The 19,287-nt window shown below is 57.6% G+C and overlaps 1 protein-coding gene across 1 annotated transcript in view; it reads left to right on the top strand.

Moving 5' to 3' along the window:
* WDR27 (WD repeat domain 27) overlaps positions 1-9,905 on the top strand; it is a 32,540-nt gene extending 22,635 nt beyond the window's left edge. The window contains 7 exon segments of the mRNA XM_090280857.1: positions 2,155-2,198; positions 2,200-2,328; positions 8,223-8,394; positions 8,542-8,719; positions 9,238-9,362; positions 9,589-9,689; positions 9,737-9,905. Of these exon segments, the coding sequence (XP_090136983.1) occupies positions 2,155-2,198; positions 2,200-2,328; positions 8,223-8,394; positions 8,542-8,719; positions 9,238-9,362; positions 9,589-9,689; positions 9,737-9,905 (918 nt within the window).
* Positions 9,906-19,287: the final 9,382 nt, after the last annotated feature.

The raw sequence follows: 19,287 nt of genomic DNA, 5'->3' as shown, positions 1-19,287 counted from the left end.
TTTCTGTTCTGTGGAATCAGAAGTGAACCGATGGCTGGGACTGAGGCCCACAGCTCTGTCACACCCGCTGGTGCAGGCAGGACGCGCTCACCTGTGGGGACGAGACTCTCACAGTGCGTTTTACAGGCACGAAGTCCGAGTCTCTGTCGGATGCAGGAGGCGGCCTGGGCCGGGGTGCTGGGGAGGGTTAGAGAGAGGTGGGCGAGTGTTCGTCAGGGAGATGACCGCAGAGCGAGACTATGTGATCCTGAGGTCAGACGGGGCAAAGTTCAACCCCTAAAAGCCTGGGTCACGTAATCAGTAACGTATCCTTTACCTTCCTTTCTCATGCACATCGAACACGAGGTCAGAGAAAAGCTCCGTAGATTAAAATAAGAACAAAAAAACAGTATTCTCTCTCCATTATGAGATAATAAATTGGTAATAAAATAAAAACCAAAAAGCATTCTCCACATAGATAGAAAAATTCTATTAATTTATTGGTTTAAAGATATAAAACAAAATGAAATAGACTTAAAATTTTAATTTATTTTTAAATATTTTATTTATTTTAGACAGAGGGGAAGAGAGGGGGAAAGAGAGGGAGAGAAACATCGACGTGTTGCCTCTGGTGCGCCCCCAGCTGGGGACCTGGCTGCAACCCAGGCCTGAGCCCCGACTGGGAATCGAACCAGGGACTCTTTGGTTCACAGGCTGGTGCTCAATCCACTGAGCCACACCAGCTAGGATGAATGTGTGTCTTTTTAAAACTTAATTAATAGTTAAATAAAAATTTTAAATATTTAAATTGCTCAAATTTCAAGCTGATCACTAGGAAGTTCTCTTGCAGGTTTATGGAAAGGACAATATACTACAGCAGTCCGTCTCTATAGCGCGGGTCACTTAGCGCGGCCTCACTGTATCGTGGGATTTAAAAAAATATTATACTTAATTATTTATTGCGGATTTTTCGCTATATCACAGGATTTTGCGGTACTGTACACGTATGTTAAAGTTACGTAGGTTTAAAAGTGTAGAATATGTTTGAGAACATAAGTAGTGTTTATAAAAGTGTGAAAAGGTTAATAAGGGAGTGGGAGAGGTTAATAAGGGACTGGGAACGGTTTATAAGCGTGCGGGAAGGGTTTATAAAGCCTTAGAATATATGTAAATACTAAAGTAAGTGTAAGGCTCCCACTTCGCGGACTCTCACCTGTCGCGGGGGCAGCGGGGCTGGAATGTCATACCTGCGGTAAGTGCAGGACACTGTATCACTTTCCCACTCAGTTTAGGACTTCCAGGGAGGTCTGTCAAGCCCAAGAAAGAAAATACCTACAAAGAAGGGCTCTTGGTGGCTAATTGAGACACAAAATTAAAAAATAACCGAACAAAACACAAAGCCTAGCACCTGTCGGTGCTCTGGGCGCCTCATACAACCTGCACTCAGGGAGCAGCCCGCACCGAGCTGACTGTCTGCAGCGGTCCCGCCGGCGGAGCCCTTACAGAGGAGTCACCGGGATCCTATTCCGGCCAATAGGGCTGGGGCTTTCCCGTCCAATCAGAGCTGTGCGGCTCTGACCAATCCCAGTGGCCCTATTTTGACCAATCAGGACAGTGCCTTTTGGGCCAATCGAACTGTGGGGATTTGGCACCCTCATTTGCATGAGGACGGGCCAATCAGGGGCGGGGGGTGGGGACTGCTGTGCATATAAGCCCGCTCCCCGGGCGCTGTGAGCCCTTGTTTCCTTCCGCCTGAAGCCGGGCGGTCCCAGGTGAGGGGCTGTGGCCGAGCCCGGCCGTCTCCCGCTGGCGCCGCGGCGCAGTCGCGCTGTTCGCACTGAGGAAAACACTTCCTCACGGCGCTCTGACGCGGGGGCTCCGATGGGCGTTGACGCGGCGCCGGTGACGGTCCCCCAAGCGGGGGGCATACAGACCTGTGCTCCCTCCTTAGTCGTCAGACGCGAGCAGGTGCTGACAGCTCTTGTATTAACACAAGTTCATTAACAGAAGGTCTAAGAGGAAAAGCGTAAATCCACTCCCGCGACTCGCGTGTTTTGTGCGGCATTGGGGTGCGGCTGTGACACCCGATCGGCGCTGGGTAGACGTCGTCGTTGCAGAGCAGGTCGCCAGCTCGTGGTTCTCCGACACAGAACACCTGTCGGTTCTGTCTTCCAGGCTTGCGTGCATGAGACGGGCTCCGGCGCCGCCTCCCACAGACTCAGGACACACGGACACCGTCGCCGGGGTGGCCCTCAGACTCAGGACACACGGACACCGTCGCCGGGGGGCCGTCAACCCGTCTGCCCCTCGGGTCCAGTCTCCCCGCGTCAGTGGGGCCCCTCTGTCCCCGTAAGTCTGATACTGTGTGTGTCAGACTTCGTTTGGGGGAAGCTTCGTAGTATTTAAGGTTCGTGCCCGTTTTCATTGTGCGGGGACACAAACCTAGGAAATAGCTCTTGGGGAGAAAGGAAAGTCCTGACTGTTTCTTTTACGGTGGCAGCACTTGTCACTCCGCGCGGGTGTACGTTTGCTCAGCTGAACTACAGGAAACTGGAACTATCTGTGAACAAACAGGTGGGACTAACAAACGCTAGTTAACACCGAGGGACGAAAGTGAGGAAACACGTGCAAAGTAAGGGGAGGACTTGCACGTTCTCATGGAAAGAATTTGTGCGGAGAAGGACCAGGAATTTAAAGAAACTTCTATTAGAGGAGAGTAAGAGAACCTGACATGGGCCACAGAGCGATCGTGCAGAAAGCGAGTGGTCTTGTATTAAAATGCAGAGGAAGACTTTTTTATAGAAGGTATAAAAATGTTAAATAATGAGGATTTGGGAACATTGATTTCATTTTGTTCCTTTAAGCCTGTAGCTGGGATTCAGAGAACGCTGTCATCGCATGTCTGTCTGCCGCTGCCGCCGCGCAGGTCAGACTAAGGGACCCGTGACGCTGTTGTGTGAGCAGCGCTTTCTGGCTAAGACTGGGCTATTGAATTGCACGGCATGTTCTCGTGCCCGGCACACAATTTTCCTTCCTCTTATCCTGGCAGCTGAAAGAACGCGTGAAGCTTGTCCCGTCGTTTACACGGGGCTCCCATCGGTGTTGACCGATGTAGCTCCTCGGTCCTCTGTGGGTGGGCAGTCCAGCGAGTCCTTGTTTCACCCTTTGGGTGATACGAGCCTGAGCCTGAGGTGTGGTGACACATTAATCCCATGCTGAGCGTCCAGGAGTTTTGCCTTTTGTCTGATAGTGGTTATCAGAAAGGTCTCTGGGTAACAGCAGTACTTCCTCAATAAGGTGCTCCCCATATGATTAAAAGTCTCTGATTTAGGGCCGTATTTGTGTGAGTGGGAGAGAGATGTGACCCTTTCACTAACGTTTCTGAAACAGGAGTAAACCTGAGAATGTGCGCCTTCCTGTTTGGCATTTCCTGTCCTGTTAGGTCACTCAGGCACCTGATACCTGGTGTCCACCGTTGTGTCTACAGAACAAAATGCCCAACTCAAGCTTCTGTATCGTAAAAACCTGGCGCGCAGGACATCAGGGCCGTAACTGGGGGTTTTCACGTGTAGAGGGCGAGCCTCCGCGTTCCAGCCCAGGCACGTCAGCATTGAGAGTGCGCTGCTTTGGCGTCTCGGGCGGCTGTGTGCGCCGGGAAGAACGGGCATCGCGAGCTGCGGGGCTGGGTCGGACCCTCGCCCACAGGAAGGAGGCACAGGTGGGTCCCTGGCAGTGAGGTTTCTGGGCCTGGAGAGGCGGTGCTCCCCTCTTAGTGGGGCCCCTTCCCCCACCCTCTTCTCTGCATCAGAGCAGGCAAAACAGGTGACACCCTAGCTCTGCTTCCTTGGCTGAAAGGCACACTTGGCAGAGCAGCGGGAGGATGGACCTGGATTTCTCTGAATCCGGCAGATTTCATACCACCCGCTTCCTCACTGGCTTATTAGTTTCCCTTATGTCGTGAATTGCAGGTGACGCCCCTGGATTTGAACAGGCGCTTGCAGAGATCAGCCATGATCCTTCAGGTCATTTTTCCCAGGCTGTGTGCTCACCCTGCCTTCTGTGGTGGCTGGGGTGCCGGGCCCTGGCCCAGGCTGGGTGCTGGCTGGAGGGGACGTGCGGGGGGCAGGGAACATGTCCCGGCTGCACATGCCCGCTGCTGGGCAGTGCCTGTCTCTGAACTTGCCGCCTCGCTGAAGATGATGCTCACGGAAACCCAGCAGCCAGTGCCGGCCTCTCCCTCCCGCAGGGGCGAGGTGGGAGCTCTGACCCCCTGTGGCTGGCAGGTGCAGAGGGAGGCCCCTGCTGACTTTATTCCAGGGACACGGTGCAACTGGAGAGGCAGAAGCCACATGCCATGACTAGTTTTTGTAAAAATGAATTTTAATTGTGGGAGACTGAAGAATTAGAGCTCTTGGTCCTCAGAGTGTTAGTGACGCGCTGCGCAGTTTGGGCCTGCGATAGACACACTGTGGCTCCCCTGCTCCCCACGTCTCTGGTGTGCAGACAACAAGAGGCTGCAGTGCTTTTGGCTGGCGCCATGGGATGCCGTGAGGGCGCCCCCTGTGACCCGGTCACAGCCGGCCGGCACCCCCCCCTCCAGCCCCGTACTGTGTGGGCGTGCGGCCTGGCCTTGATTGTGCTCTGTGACAACTGTCCCGTGAGCGTTGGGCCTGAACTTCGTGTCATTTTCGCAGTTCACACAGTATTTCCCAGCTTTTCCAACCATTAGGAACTGACGGTCACCAGCAGCTCCTGCGGTTTGGGGGCGGTGCTGAGCCGACGCGCTCACGCGGTGGGTGGCAGGCTCTGGAGGGGTGGCACAGAGACTGCGGGTGGGCTTTGCTGTCGGCCCCGGAGGAGGATGGGACGCCCGTGCTGGGAGAGGGACGTGGGAGCCTCTACTGGCCGCCCACGGTTCTCCAGGCAGTCACCCACCCAGACGGGGCGTGTGGGCGGCCTGCGGGGCCGGTCTCCCCGAGGGGCTTGCTCTCCGCTGCCCACAGAGGCCATGCACCTGCTGATACAGCGGTGTGGTGCTCCCGCCCCCTCCCCCACTGTGAGACACACCCTGCCCCCTGCCCACCTCCCCCTTCCAGTGATTGGGTCGGAAAGGACAGGAGTGGGGAAGAGGCTGCGGTTGGAAGCCACGTGTCCGCATTGTGCTCATCTTATCCTGAAATAAGTCGTTACGGATACAAGTCGGAGACCCAGAGAAGAATTTGGAAAATCAACCGTGAAATGGAAAGAATCGTATTTGCAGAACTTATAATATTTTGATTTTCTCTTTAAAATCCTAGATTTAATGTTCAGTCAGGTGGTATTTCGTATCGTTAGAATGTCCACAGTGTTGTTTGAATAACTCTGATTGGTACATAGATGCTCTTACCGCACAGTTACTATGCTACATATTGCCCTGGCTGGTTTAGCTCAGTGGATTGAGCGTCGGCCTGCGAGCTAAGTGTCGCTGGTTCGATCTTCCAGTCAGGGCACATCAGAGAAGGAAAACTCTGACTCCAAAAAACCTCCGCTGCCTTGCGGCATACCTCTTCAGGGGAAAGGCTAAGGGAGTAAACCCCGACAGAAAATCCGGAGCCGGAGTCCCTAAGGCGGTTTGACGTTGTAGTCAACACCGGCAATCCCTGCAGCGCACCTGAAGCCAAGCTGTATCGACTCCGTCTTTCCCTTGGACCCTTCAGCTGCGAAGAGAGGGGGGGTCTGCTGCATGGGCAACAGCAGACCCTCCATATCACCCTGCCCAGGCTCTGTAGCTTCAGCTTCACTGGAGAGGACACTCCAGCGTCATCGCAAGATGTCGATTCAACACGGGAGGAGACAGATACCGTGTCACTCCCGAGTCGGACTGCACAGCCATTCTCGGCGGTGCAGATAGACTCTTAAGAAGCTACACCATCGTCTCTCGAGACAGACGGCTGCCGACGACGATACTATGCTACATAGTAACATTGTAAAGTCCACGCTCCTTAGTGAAAAAGATAGTTTTCATCACACCCAGTTCACGGGTGGAGTCCTGATCACGCAGGGGGGGTGCAGAGAGACCCGCGCGGCGCCCTGTCTGGCTCCTGGTCCAAAGTGTGCGCGCTGACGACATGACTGCTGGCACGCGTGCTGGGGCGTGTGTGAGCACCACACGCGGAAGACAGTGACTGTAGGCGTCCAGCTAACCTGTGCTGCCGCATTTGCTCCTCTTTCGCCTGAACTACCCCATTTTAACTTGTTTTGCCTAAAGGACCACGTTTTCATTCGTTGAGATGCATCAGTGGGCCTGCTGCTCTTTAATCCTGGAACCACGACCTTTCTTTCCTGACCGGTCACGGCTGCTCATTTGGCCAACGTTTCAGTTTCTTGGGCCCTTGGCAGGATTTGGAGACTGAATCCAGATGTCATGGGACGTTGTACCCACAAGAACCCGGACTTTGTTTTCTGACCCCTCCCAGCACTGAGGGCGTGTGGATGGGTGGCATGCGCAGGTGCTTGGCAGCCTGGTTTGTGATTATTACTCGTGCGAACCCCGGCTCTGCCTCCCGGAAGTTTCCACGGACTCTGACGGGTGCTGTTTGCTCTGCTAAAGGGAAAGCGCGGTTAGAACAGAGAACACGGACGTCGGGCCGCTCTGAGGACAGCCTCTGCGGTGCAGTTAACACAGAGAACACGGACGTCGGGGCGCTCCGAGGACAGCCTCTGCGGTGCACGGTTGACGCAAAGAACATGGACGTCGGGGCGCTCCGAGGACAGCCTCTGCGGTGCACGGTTGACGCAGAGAACACGGACGTTGGGGTGCTCCGAGGACAGCCTCTGCGGTGCACGGTTGACGCAGAGAACACGGACGTCGGGGCGCTCCGAGGACAGCCTCTGCGGTGCAGTTAACACAGAGAACACGGACGTCGGGGCGCTCCGAGGACAGCCTCTGCGGTGCACGGTTGATGCAGAGAACACGGACGTCGGGCCGCTCTGAGGACAGCCTCTGCGGTGCAGTTAACACAGAGAACACGGACGTCGGGCCGCTCTGAGGACAGCCTCTGCGGTGCACGGTTGACGCAGAGAACACGGACGTTGGGGTGCTCCGAGGACAGCCTCTGCGGTGCACGGTTGACGCAGAGAACACGGACGTCGGGGCGCTCCGAGGACAGCCTCTACGGTGCAGTTAACACAGAGAACACGGACGTCGGGGCGCTCCGAGGACAGCCTCTGCGGTGCACGGTTGACGCAGAGAACATGGACGTCGGGGCGCTCCGAGGACAGCCTCTGCGGTGCACGGTTGACGCAGAGAACACGGACGTCGGGCCGCTCTGAGGACAGCCTCTGCGGTGCACGGTTGACGCAGAGAACACGGACGTTGGGGTGCTCCGAGGACAGTCTCTGCGGTGCACGGTTGACGCAGAGAACACGGACGTCGGGGCGCTCCGAGGACAGCCTCTGCGGTGCAGTTAACACAGAGAACACGGACGTCGGGGCGCTCCGAGGACAGCCTCTGCGGTGCACGGTTGACGCAGAGAACACGGACGTCGGGGCGCTCCGAGGACAGCCTCTACGGTGCAGTTAACGCAGAGAACACGGACGTTGGGGTGCTCCGAGGACAGCCTCTATGGTGCAGTTAACACAGAGAACACGGACGTCGGGCCGCTCCGAGGACAGCCTCTGCAGTGGCAGCATCGCAGCCTCCACCACACCAGCTACATCCCCGGCAGAGTGAGCCTGTTGCTCTGAGCACCAGGTTGCCTCTTGGGGCTCCAGACCTTTGACTAGCGGGGCAGTGGGTTAGCCCCTGTGTTCTCAGGAAGCCCAGGGCATGTGATGATCATTGGGTCTGATTGTTGATGGGCCTACGCTGTGTTCACAGTATTTCGGGGGTACCTGCCAGAAGTGGGGTTTTGCTGCCTATAGCCCAGGTATTGATGGTTTGACCCAAGTCACCTCTTTCTACTCCATCCGTAGCTCCTCCCCGAGAACGGGCCTGACCGTGGCCGCACAGGTGTCCGTGAACACATGACCTCACAGGGCACAGGGGTCGGGGCAGATAGGGTGAAGGTCCTCGTCGCTGGATCTTGGACAGAGATGATTCTGCATCGTGCAGGTGGCCCAGTAGACTCACAAGGGTCCTCGGGGTGGTGGTGGTGGGGGATCCAGAGGCATCCGGGGGCATCAGGTGGAGGAGGGACCACGGCCTGGGATTGAGGTCAGTCTAAGGCGGGAAGTAGCCCTCCTGATGCCATGTTGTGGTGCAGTGAGACCCCTGGACTGACTGGCAGGGATGAGCTGGTGTTTCGAGCCCCTCAGTTTGGGAACATGAGTCGTGGCAGCGACAGGAAGCAGCAGGTGCCCAGGGAGGTGTGTGGCAATGGGCCCCAGTCCCGGGCGTGGTGTGAGCCTCCATTTCAGGACTCAGTGGTCACAGGAGTAAGTGCCACTGGACGTGTGCCTCGGGGGTCTTGCCTGCCGTCTGTCTCCTCCACTCGTACAGCCAGGTCCTGGGGGGCGGTCCTGCCGCCACCCAGGGAGGGATGTGCTCCCTCAGGCACCCATCGCCGTGCCCTCCTGGCTCAGGACCAGGGGCGGCTGGGGCTCTGGTGGTCAACTGGCTGGGCAGGCGAGTCCGTCCTTCTAGGGCAGAAGCTGCTGCGGGACCACGGAGGCCGAGCCCCCCAGCCCGGCATTCCCACGCACCCGCACCCGCCTCTGACAGCGAGCACCGCCCCTGGCGCACTGGGCTGTGGCCTGTGGAGTTCGTCCCGTGCCCCCACTGTGCCTCAGTGGTCAGTTCTCAAGGGCAGAGCGGCCAGTTCTGGTTTCACTCGGCAGGGAGGCCGCTGTTGCTGGATTCTGTTGGTGACACGTGCTCTGGAACGTCCTCCAGCTCCTGCGCACGGAACGTTCCGTGGGGAGCACATCCTGGGTCTCCAGGTCAGTCGGCTCTGAGTCACCGGGACGTCCACCTGGACAGAAACACCGTGAGGACGGAGCGGGTGACGTTGAATTACTGGAAGCCCTGGCGGGAGAAGCCAGAGCCCGACCACAAAACGCTTCCACATGTTGGATCAGCAACTTTCAACGAAGTGGAAATATTTATCCTGGATTAGAGAGCTTTGAGGAGTAATGAAATTATAGAATTGAGATCCTTGGCGCGCTCAGCCTTGGCTGCATGCTGGAACCATCTGGAGCGATTTCAGCTCTGCTGCTCAGCCCGGCCTGGAAACTCTGGGCCAGCCCCGTGGAGTGGGGCCCGCCACGGCTCCGCTTCAGGGGGCGAGGGTCGGGTGCGGCCAACGTGGAGGCCTGGTGCTCAGATCGAGGCTGGAGACGCCCGGGCTCCGAGGAGGCCCATCACCGTCAACGCCACGTTTCTCTTCCAGAACCCGGGCAACCAGGTGGGGGCTGTCCGGCCGAAACGGGAAATGGCGGCGTGGTCTCCTGCCTCTTGGCCACGTTGGCCCACGAAGCGACCGTTTCCAAATGTGAATCAGTTTCAGGCTTTTCCTCCAAAGTAAACCTTTTCCTCTCCGCCTCTGTCAGCCTGAGGCCCTGCTGAGGGTCTGCAGCGGAGGGGCCTCCACGCAGCCCAGTCCCGGGGAGTCAGCACGGACGCCCACATAGGAGGCGCTGCGGGCCCTCGTCCAGCTCTGCGCCTTCACGCCGGCCCGGCATCTCTGCCTCCGTGGGAGGGTCAGGACCTTCGCGGGCGACGCTCTCGCCTTGTGAGTGTCTGCTCTGTAGGCTTCCCCTGAGCCCCCCTTTGTCACAGACGCCAGCCCGCCCGGACAGCCACCAGCCCGACAACTGACGCCGGCACCGAGGAAGAGCAGGAGCCGGCAGACGTGCCTCTGCGCTCGCTCGGCTTCGGTGACGCTGGTGCAGTCCGAGTCTACGACAGCGCAGCGACCTCACTGCCGCTCGGGAACCATCAGCAGTAGCGTCACACAACAGCATCGGGGACAATGGACCCGGGTCCCCAGAGTCTGGGTCACGTCTGGGTCAGGAAGGCAGCTGGGCAGCGTCTTGCAGGGCGGAGTCTGCGGCGCCTCAGATCCAGCCGGAGCAGGGTCGGCCCCTCAGCGGTCTGCTCCCAGGCCCCGGCCTCCAGCCAGGGGAACGATGCAACATGGCGCCCCACCCCCACCCCCCCCCGGCCATCGCTCCGCGGCGCGTGCGGTGAACACAGGTGCCTCCTTGGCGGCACTGACGCATCTTAGCCCCGTCCTGCCCTGCACCAGGGCACAGCACCAGCCGGGCTTCTCCTGAGGCTGCCCTCGCCTCTGATGTCATGGGGCCTAACTGCATGTCACGTGTCCACAGAAGCGGACACTGAGACGCTGTGAAGGATTTGACCAAGGGAGATGCAGGAAGTGCTACCGGCACCGAGACGCCTCCCAGCCCCCGACTCCCCTTTAGCTGCAGGACCAGGTCCCACTGCGGCAGCCCCTGCAGAGCTGGGTGACGAGGCCTGGGGATGGCCCCGCGGCCGAAACGCAGGCGTCGCGTCTTAGGCCAGATCTGGGCAGGAAAAGTGGGGCTTCACGGAGCGACAGTTACGGCGCCGTCTGCTTGCCTGTTAGCTGCTCTGGGCCTCCCACTCCCGTGGCTCCATCGCCCCCCCAGGACTCAGGCAGACGCAGGCCCTGAGCGGGGTGTCCACGTAGGTGGAGCCGAGAGGTCAGACCAGGGGGATGCAGGGCTAAAGCCCCAGGGAGTGCGGTGCCACCTCACCCGTGGCCGCTGTCCCTGCTCCGTGCGCGGACACGCTTCCTTTCCTGGCCTGTCGTGTGCCCATGGAGCCTACAGGTGGGTCTGGGGCTCCCGATTTCACATTCAAATCACGGGACAGGGGGCATATTCCCAGTCGTAGCGGATGGTGGTATCTATGTTATCACAGGACAGTGGTTACGATCTGCCAGGCCCCGTTCTCACAGCTGGTCTGTTTGACCCACCTTAGTTCACAGACCCGTGCCCAGGTGTGGGTGCTACTGTTCGCCCCATGGAATGGGTGCGGACGTCGAGGCAGGTGAGTCGGGACAGTTGCTGAGCCGACACAGCTGGAAGATGGGGCTGGCCGCACGCAGCAGCCTGGGCGCCCTTTGGGCTCTGTGGCCCTGGGCCTGAGAGCTCAGCCGCCCCTCACAGAAGGAAGGGGCGTGTGAAGCCCCGAACAGTCTTCACCTGAGAGGAAGTGGCCATTGGCAGAGCTGTCCGCCCCGTCCCTGGGGAGGTGCGCTCCATGAAAAGAGAGGGGCTCCGTGCCCATGGGGGGGAGGGTGGCCCCCAGGACGGTCCTCGCCAACTTGGCCCTCTGTGTCGTCAGAGCTCCCAGGCGACAGGCGTGGGAAACGAGAGTAGGTTCTGGGGTTTCCAGCCCAGAATAAACACGTGGCTGATTTTGCGTGTGGCCTTCATCACCGTTAGAGCTGGGAGCCGAGTTGTTACCCACAGATGGTTATTAATTGTGTTTCAGAATTGCTGCATCCTAGCCAGATAAGGGGTGGGATCTCCAACAGCAGCCTTCTCCATGCGTGGGGCCTTCAGACCCCTCGAGTTTTATAATAGCTGGTGCGTGACACATGTTCTTAATTATTCAAGGGCAGCATTATGTTCAAGTCCGTCTCCCTTAACCTGAGATGTGAACCCCATTGCTCGCAGTTCTTAATGGCTCAGAAAGTCTTATTTTGTCCCAAACAGGATTTTGGACCTGACTCATTTTGAATAATCTTTTGCCAACTCCGATTATCCGCAATCCCTTTGTCCAGTGTGGTGGAAAATATTATTTTTTTAAACTTAAGGTTCATTGGAAGAGAAAAAACTCATTGTTTGCAGATGGTATGATTCATTTCACTGGAAGGCAAAATCCAGTTCGATAATAAACACACCAATAATAACTAACTGAAGTTAAAATAAAAATAAGATTTAGTTCATAGTGGCAAACAAGACTTGAAAGTATCTAGGAGCTTAACTGAGAAAAACAGAACGTGGAGAAAACATTCGAGCCGGAGTGAGCGGCCCCGAGCAGGAGCCGAGGAGTCTGCCGCAGCCTGACAAGGGTGACGAGTCTTCACTAACTACAAACTTCGTGCGTTCAGTCAAAATTCTCGTAAGGCTCAATAAACTTATTCCAAAAAACCTATGTTGAAAAAAGAGAAAGATTGGTAGAAGGGCTAATGTAACTTCATAGCTCCTCTGTTAAATAAATACTTCAAAATCGAAGGAATAAAAATTATGTGGCATTGATTAAAGAGCTAAAATAGAGCCTGAGGAACACGCTAGAGAAGGCAGAGAGGACCAGCGTGTATTTGGGACTTAACACGCATTAAACACGGCACACAAAACAGTGGGGAAAGGGGGGCCATTTGCTGCAGTGTGTAGGAGAAGCGGCTTTCTGTACTGAGGGAAAATCGAACCGTGTCTCTGTTTAAGCATGCTCGTATCTGATGATCTGCCTGTGAACACAAAGGTAAAACCAGAAGTAGGAAAAAATGATAGAAGAATAGAGTCGTGATCTGTGCTTTGGGAAGGCCTCGCAAACAAAACCTGAGAAGTATAAGACAGGAAACAAAGATGCGGTCCGTTTATTTTCACCAGAATTAAAGGTTTATTTTCCACCAAGGCCTCTGTGACAAAGTTAATGGTCAGTAACTCACAGGAAATCTTAAACCTGAAAAATGAGTCCCTTGCAGCGCTGGACCGTCTTGCTGCTGCCCCTCAGTCACCTGTTCAGGGTCTCCGCCCGCAGCCCTGACCCCAGATCTCAGAGCGGGGCTGGCACCGTGTTTACCTGGGACCCCTCCGAGGTGGCAGGGACTCCGAAGGCTCCCCAAGGGCGCGGGGCTCCCGTGTGTGTGGTTCTGGACACGCCCTGGAAGGCTGGGCGTGGGTCCCCTGCTTCTCTCCCTGGGACCCACTCTGCCCCTCAAAGGCCACGAGCTCTCACTGCTCCACGTGCTCCCTCTGCCCCCGTCTCACTGTTCTCTGCTTCTAGAACCGTCGCGTCAGGGTTTGGCTCTGCTGTCTGACCTGCCCTTCACCTTCTGCCTCCTTCCACTCTTGAGTTCTGGGCGGTGTCCTCCTGCCCGTTTTCCGCTCCTGGTCAGCTCGTCGCTGACCGACCGCACGGCCGTGAGGACTGACTCCTCATTTCCGGTCTCGTGTTGGCTCCTTCCGCTCCTCCCGTTCTTCCCTGGGGCGCTGTCCTCTCCTGTCCTGTCTCTGCCTGTTCCAGCCGGTCTGGTCAGGCCTGGGTCTGTGCCCTGGTGGCTGAGGCTCACGCTGCTGGGCGCTCCGGGGGCGTCGTCAGCCGAGACCACGTTTCCCGTTGTTCGCTGTGTGACTTGCACGCTTGCATCACGTGACGGGATTTGACACACAGCCTCTGAGCAGGGACCTGGGCGTCACTTCCTCACCCCCAGCTGAGATAGCCCTGTCTCCCTGGGCATCGGGGCTCGCACATGTGACTCTGCCGTGGTCTTCAGGTTCCTTGGCCCGACCCCCGTCCCTGCGAGGCCCCAGGCCCCATCTTCTGTGTCTCTGTGGCCAGGGAAGCCACCCCCTCCCCGCCCTCCTGAGAAACAGGAAGCAGGGCCGTGCTCCAGGCAGAGCGAGGGGGGTCTCACCGCTCCCCTCCCTGCTCCCGGTGCATCCCCGGCCTCCTGTCCTGGCCCGCGCCCTGCCCCTAGCGACGCGCCCTGCAGAGCCCCGGGTTGCGGGCCTGGCGTGCCCCACCGCCCTGCGCTGCAGCTGCTCCGGCTGGCGTGGACGTTCACTCTGATGGGAGCGGGACCGTTTCTGCTCCTCGGCTTGTCTGAGCCTCTGGTCTCGCTGGGGACCTCCCACTGCATGGGGACCACAGGAGCATCAGGAAACGGAACCTTTACTCCCTTGGGCCGCGCCTGGAAACGGAAACGGAGGAAGCCGTGGCTGAAGCTGAAGCCTCGCGGCCTGAGTGGTCGAAGAGCTCTGCTTGCTGTTTGTTTTGTTTGTTTTGTTTTTTTTTCTGACCATCTGGACCAGAGAATTAGAACCACATGGTCTCTAAAGAGAAAGGAGAATAAGGAAAACATACTTCACGGGCGCTGACAAGCACATCCTCGTGACAGCCACGCCTCTGGCTTTGGCTTTGGGACTCCCAGGTCCGCGTTTGCTCCTCTGCGCCCCAGTGGCCCAGCGGCCATGTGCTAAGACGCCCCTCTGCCCCGCGGGTCCAAGCAGCTCTGCGTGGGCCTTTGCTGAGCCTCCCCAGCCCCTCGTCCGTCCTCCCTGCAGAGAGTTTGCCAGCACACCCTTGCCCCGTGCCGGCTTGTGTCTCATCCCCAGGCTCCAAAGGACTTGTTTCAAGTCCCTCTCTTTCTAAAAAAGTCTCACTTAAAGCTCTTTCACTGTCTTCCTGTGGCCCCGTGGGTCATGCCACGCTGGCCGCCCACCCCTGCTGCCTTCCCTCCATGGCCAGACACACACCCGGGACGCGCGGCGTCTATTCTGCGGGCCGGGAAGCTGATGGTCAAGGTCAGGCTCCTGGGCCAGTCCTGACACAGTGCCTGGGACTGAGGGCTGAGGTGTCCGTTCTCCTGACAGCTGGTTTTCCCTTTCTCACTGGTTCAGGAGTTGGAAGTAGAGCCACGGCTGTCTGAGTGCCGTCTTGTGCTGTTCTAAGACTTGCTCTGAGGAAGGTCATTAGTGTCCTAGGTGGGAGGGCTGTACTGTGTCCTGCAGACCGAGGGACTTAGAGCAGCAACACCGGCCTCGCTTGTTCACACCCCGGATGCACGTCCTGTGTCACTGCCGTCCCTGGTCCCGTCCAAGGAAGGACATACTGAGCTGAGAGCGACAGGTCCGTGGGTGTAAAATCACGTTTGGCCTTGCAGATGAGCACAGCTTTGCTCCAGCGTGAAGTCTGGCTTTGTTTTCTTCAGCCTTTTCTTTGAAATGAGACCTCAGCCCCTCCTCCCGCCCCCCCACCCCCGCCCCGCAAATAGTCTCTGTTCTGAAACACGCTGTGAACATCACGTGGCCCCTCTCGGGGTTATGGGGGCTGTGGCTCTGTCTGAAGCCGCACACACCCCGTGTAGCTGCACCCACCTGTCCCCCTTGGTTCCATCATGAGCCCACGTTTGCGGGGAGCTTCCTGTGAATGGTTCTGACAGCCCTTGCAGCTCCTGACAGGTGATTTTACCCCGGTTTGTTAGGCAGTTTTGCCCACACTGAGGAAGAAGACCCGCACCTTAAGTGACGTCCCCACATTGTACAGCAGACCAGACTAGAACCAGGCCTGCGCTCCAGTCTGGATTCATGGTGCCCCCTCTGAAATACATCAGCGTTTAAAATTGTCACCGGGTGGTAGAAGTTCTAGATGCTTCTCTGCGCTGCTTTTAATGGTCCGACAGGTCTCATCTAGTGTAGGACAGATGCATCCGTGTCGGCATCTGCCTCTACACAGCACTCTCTGGGCCTGTGTCTCTGTCTCTGTGTCTCTGTGTCTCTGTTTCTGTCTTTATGTCTGTGTGTCCGTCTGTCTGTGTCTGTGTGCCTGTGTGTCTGTGTCTGTTTCCCTCTCTATGTGTGTCCATCTGTCCGTGTCTGTCTGTGCCTGTGTGTCTGTCTGTCTGCGTCTGTGTCTGTGTCTGTGCCCGTCTGTGTCTGTCTTTCTGTGTCTATGTCTGTGTGTCTGTGTCAATACTGGTGCATCTGTACCCATGCCGACAGAGCAGGTGTGCAGCCAGGACCCTGCTCAGACTCGGCCGGGGGCTGGGACTCACAGTTCAGCTCCCAGATCCCGATGCTGCTGAGAAGCCTGGTCCAGGACAAAGCACGACAAACTGCCGCGCCCGGCAGAGCCCAGGCTCCCCGCGGGCCCCTTCCAGGGTACTGACTCTGCATCTCGGCCCCGGGCACAGTCCGGTCTCCAGGCTCCTCGAGGCTCTTGGCCAAGTCCCCGCATGCTGGTCTGGGGTCCGTGCCGGGCACTCGAGTCCCCTGGCCAAGGTCAGAGGCTGATTGGAGTTGGACGGTGCCTCTGAGGAGGTGCAGAGGGCAGACTGGCTTCCCTCCTGGTGCCGTGACTGAGTAGTGTCCCCGCCCCCGTCCTCGTGGAGCCCTAACTGAGGTTGTGGCCCTGAGCTCCTGAGGGCCTGGGGCAAAGGGCTCGCTGGCCCTGAACTTGGTCCTCCTGCCTCACTGGGATGACGGGCTGGTGGTAGACCAGGGGTCTGCTCTGCGTGGCCCCAGCAGGGAGTGGGAGGATGGGAAGCCATGGTGGCGGGGTGTCCTGGGCAGCCGGGTGGGCAGGTGGGCGGAGCGGGGACGTAGGCCCGTGGAGGCCCAGCACCGAGGACCAGCCTGGGTGCTGGGATTTGCCCCTCAGCTCCCTGGGGGTGCGGCTCAGGTCAGCTGAGCCTGACACTCCCTGCAGGCTGTTCTTGCGCTCTGCTCAGTGTCCTAGAAAACGGCCGACCAGGACAGTGGGCCCGGCAGCTCGCGCTCCTGCTGGCGTCCCAGCACCGGCGGCGCCCGGGAGCTCACGCCTGCGTCGTTTCTCCCCCAGCTCGCCACGGCCACCTTGGATGGCAAACTGCAGCTGTTCGTAGCCAAGTGACCGCCGACCTGTGCGGAGCCTGGGCCACCGGCACGAGGACGGCGGGGCCGCGGGGCTCGGGGTCCGTCTCCTGAGGCGTCACGGCATCTGTGCCACACGTGTCTGTGTCCTGCACCTTGAGGGGACCCCTGGCAGCAGCCTCATGTGGACGTGGTGAATGTCAAGCAGGATGTGCTTCGATAAAAGTAACCTCGTGCTTGGTGCACGCCTGGGACTGTGAGAGGCTCCCTCGGGGGCGGGGTGTCATGGCAGGTGCAGCGAGAGTAAACCCCCCGGGGACAGAGGCTGAGGAGAGCAAAGGCTTTATTGCTGGCAGCCGGGCCGAGACCGAGTCTCCAAAATGGCGCCGACCCCGGATGGGGTTCAGGGCAGGGTTTACATAGGGTCTTCTCCTTCGGCGGGAAAATGACCCCGGCAGGAAGTGGGGGTGGGGCAGCTGCAGGTGGGTGTGTCTGTGACATCTGGCAGCAACAGGAACGAGGTTTACGGGGTTATCTTCAGTCGTAGTCGGCTGCTTAGCCGGATTCTCTGCAGGACAGACAGCTCTGCAAAAAGGCCAGGTCCTCTGCAAGAGAAGAGCCTCGAAGAGCCAGGTACTTAATGCCAGCAGCAGACATTGGCAAATGTTTACAGGCCTTAGTGGGGCCCTTAGGGGACGACTGGAATTCCTTACAAGGAATGACTGAAGCCCCTGCAGTGGGCGCACGGTGGGGGGCCCTGCCTGTGCGCGCGGCTCTGCCTGGGGCCTCTGTCCCCCGTGGTGCTGGCTGCCTGTTCAGATGCCAGGGACCCCCCTGTGCCTCTGCCTTGGGAGGTCCCAGCACCCAGTGTCTTTCCAGGGTCCTGGGGGGTAGGGATGCTCTCAGAACAATTCCTGATCCTGCCCAACAGCCTGGCCTGGGTTCCACTGTGTCGGGGCCTCTGAGGGGAGCCTGGGGTCACCCAGGGAGACCCAGGGGTGTCCGTTCCATCTGGGAAACTGGGATGGGGGCTTCCGTCCCCCCGCCCCCCACTCTCCACTCCCATCTCTCAGGACGCAGCCTGCGGTCTCCCCACCCCTGAGAGACATCAGACTGGGTCCCTGGGTTTCTCACTGGAATCTTCACGTGTTGACCGTAAGTGCGCTTCTTACACTTTGTCGGAAGCAAAACTTAGAACAGTTCATTCTCATTTTTATAAGATTCAGAGTTAGCCAAACGTTTTTACCCAGTATAGGAACTATACTACTTTAAACTAGTTAAAATGGGTAAATAGAGCAGGTTTAGGGCAAGGAATCCCATAGATGCTTATTTAACGTTCTTAATTTCAGTTACATCATTTAATTTTTTATTTTAAAATGTAATTCTCAATAGCAGCAAAACACACGTAACACAGTTACCACCTGATCACGTTAACTCCACTCACCTGCCGTGCAGCCGCCGCCCTCTCGGGGACCCTCCCGTCCCCAGGAAGCCCGCGCCCCTCCCCCAGGCTGGCCCCAGACAGTCCCCCGTGAGGGCTCGCCTCCCCTGGTGCAGGGCCCTCAGCTTCGCCCGGGCCGCGGCGGGGTCGGCGCTGCCTTCCTCTTCCGGGCTGACTCACGCTCGCTGTTTGCGCGTCACTCCCTCCGTGGGCGCTCGGTGACGCCGCTGCTGTGACCGTGGGAGGGCGGCTGCCGCTTCTGCCCTGCTCCCCGTCGTTCAGACGCGGACCCGCGTGGGGCTGCTGTGTGACCCGAGGTGGTTTTCTAGTTCCGAGGAGCCCCCGTGCCGTTTCCCACCGTGGCTGCACGGTTTTACTTCTTCCCGGCGGTGTGCCAGCGCTGTGTTGGTCTTAGTATGCCGGGCCTGTGACGGCTTTCATGATGAATGTTTCTTCTGTGTATATTGCCTTTATTTTCATATAGGTTTTCTCCAAAGTAAGTCACAATTCCAGTTATGTTAAATATGGCTTTCATAAAAAAATTAAATATTATTTAATGTAAGGGACAATAGCTAATATCTTAGAGACACATATATATTTAATGTAAATAATAATAGCGAAGTGATATCTTTAAAAACCTCCTATATATAAATACCAGAGGGCTTCACCAGGGAACACGGAGGACAAAATACATTCGGAAAAGCTGCTGAGTTCGCACGAAAGCTGTGCCAAGCCCACCCACGAGGAGTCGCTGAGAAGCAGTGGACGGACGGGCGGGGAGAAGGGGCCGGTGGGGCGGGCGGCAGGCTCGGGGCTCCTGCCGCTGAGGGCACACAGTTCCGGGTGGAGCCGCGCTTGGGTGGGTGCGCAGCGATGGGACGCTCCGCACAGGCCCACGTGGCACGGGTGTCGGTGTCATGGGGTCCACAGTGGTCTGTGTGCTGCAGGGATGATGGGCGAGGCTCACGTGTTATCAGCGTTTTAAGGCTGTTACATGTTTTCATGCAATGAGCAGGTGTACTATCATGTAAAAAATCAGTTTTTACTTTCATTAAATACAAGGAATATAAGTGTATTTATGTAGAACTTATCATTTTCACTTTTTTTTCACTTCATTGTCTTGTTTCTGTAATAATTCCATGAGTTTGGTGTGTTTATTATGATATTCACTTTCCAAGTACGAGACAAGGCTGTGTCACAGGCAGCGTGGTGACAAACCCTCACCTGGGGACACCCATGTCAAGGCACTCTCCTCACATACAGAATTCACGGACGTAGCCGGGCTGCAGGACCCAGCCTCTCAGGGCACATGGGAGGGAACT

This window comes from Furipterus horrens, unplaced genomic scaffold (genome assembly GCF_987537825.1).
Source record: "Furipterus horrens unplaced genomic scaffold, mFurHor1.1.pri manual_scaffold_6, whole genome shotgun sequence".
In the NCBI taxonomy this organism is placed as follows: Eukaryota; Metazoa; Chordata; class Mammalia; order Chiroptera; family Furipteridae; genus Furipterus; species Furipterus horrens.
Note: the sequence above shows the minus strand (reverse complement) of the source record. Positions and strands in the feature narration are given on the sequence as shown.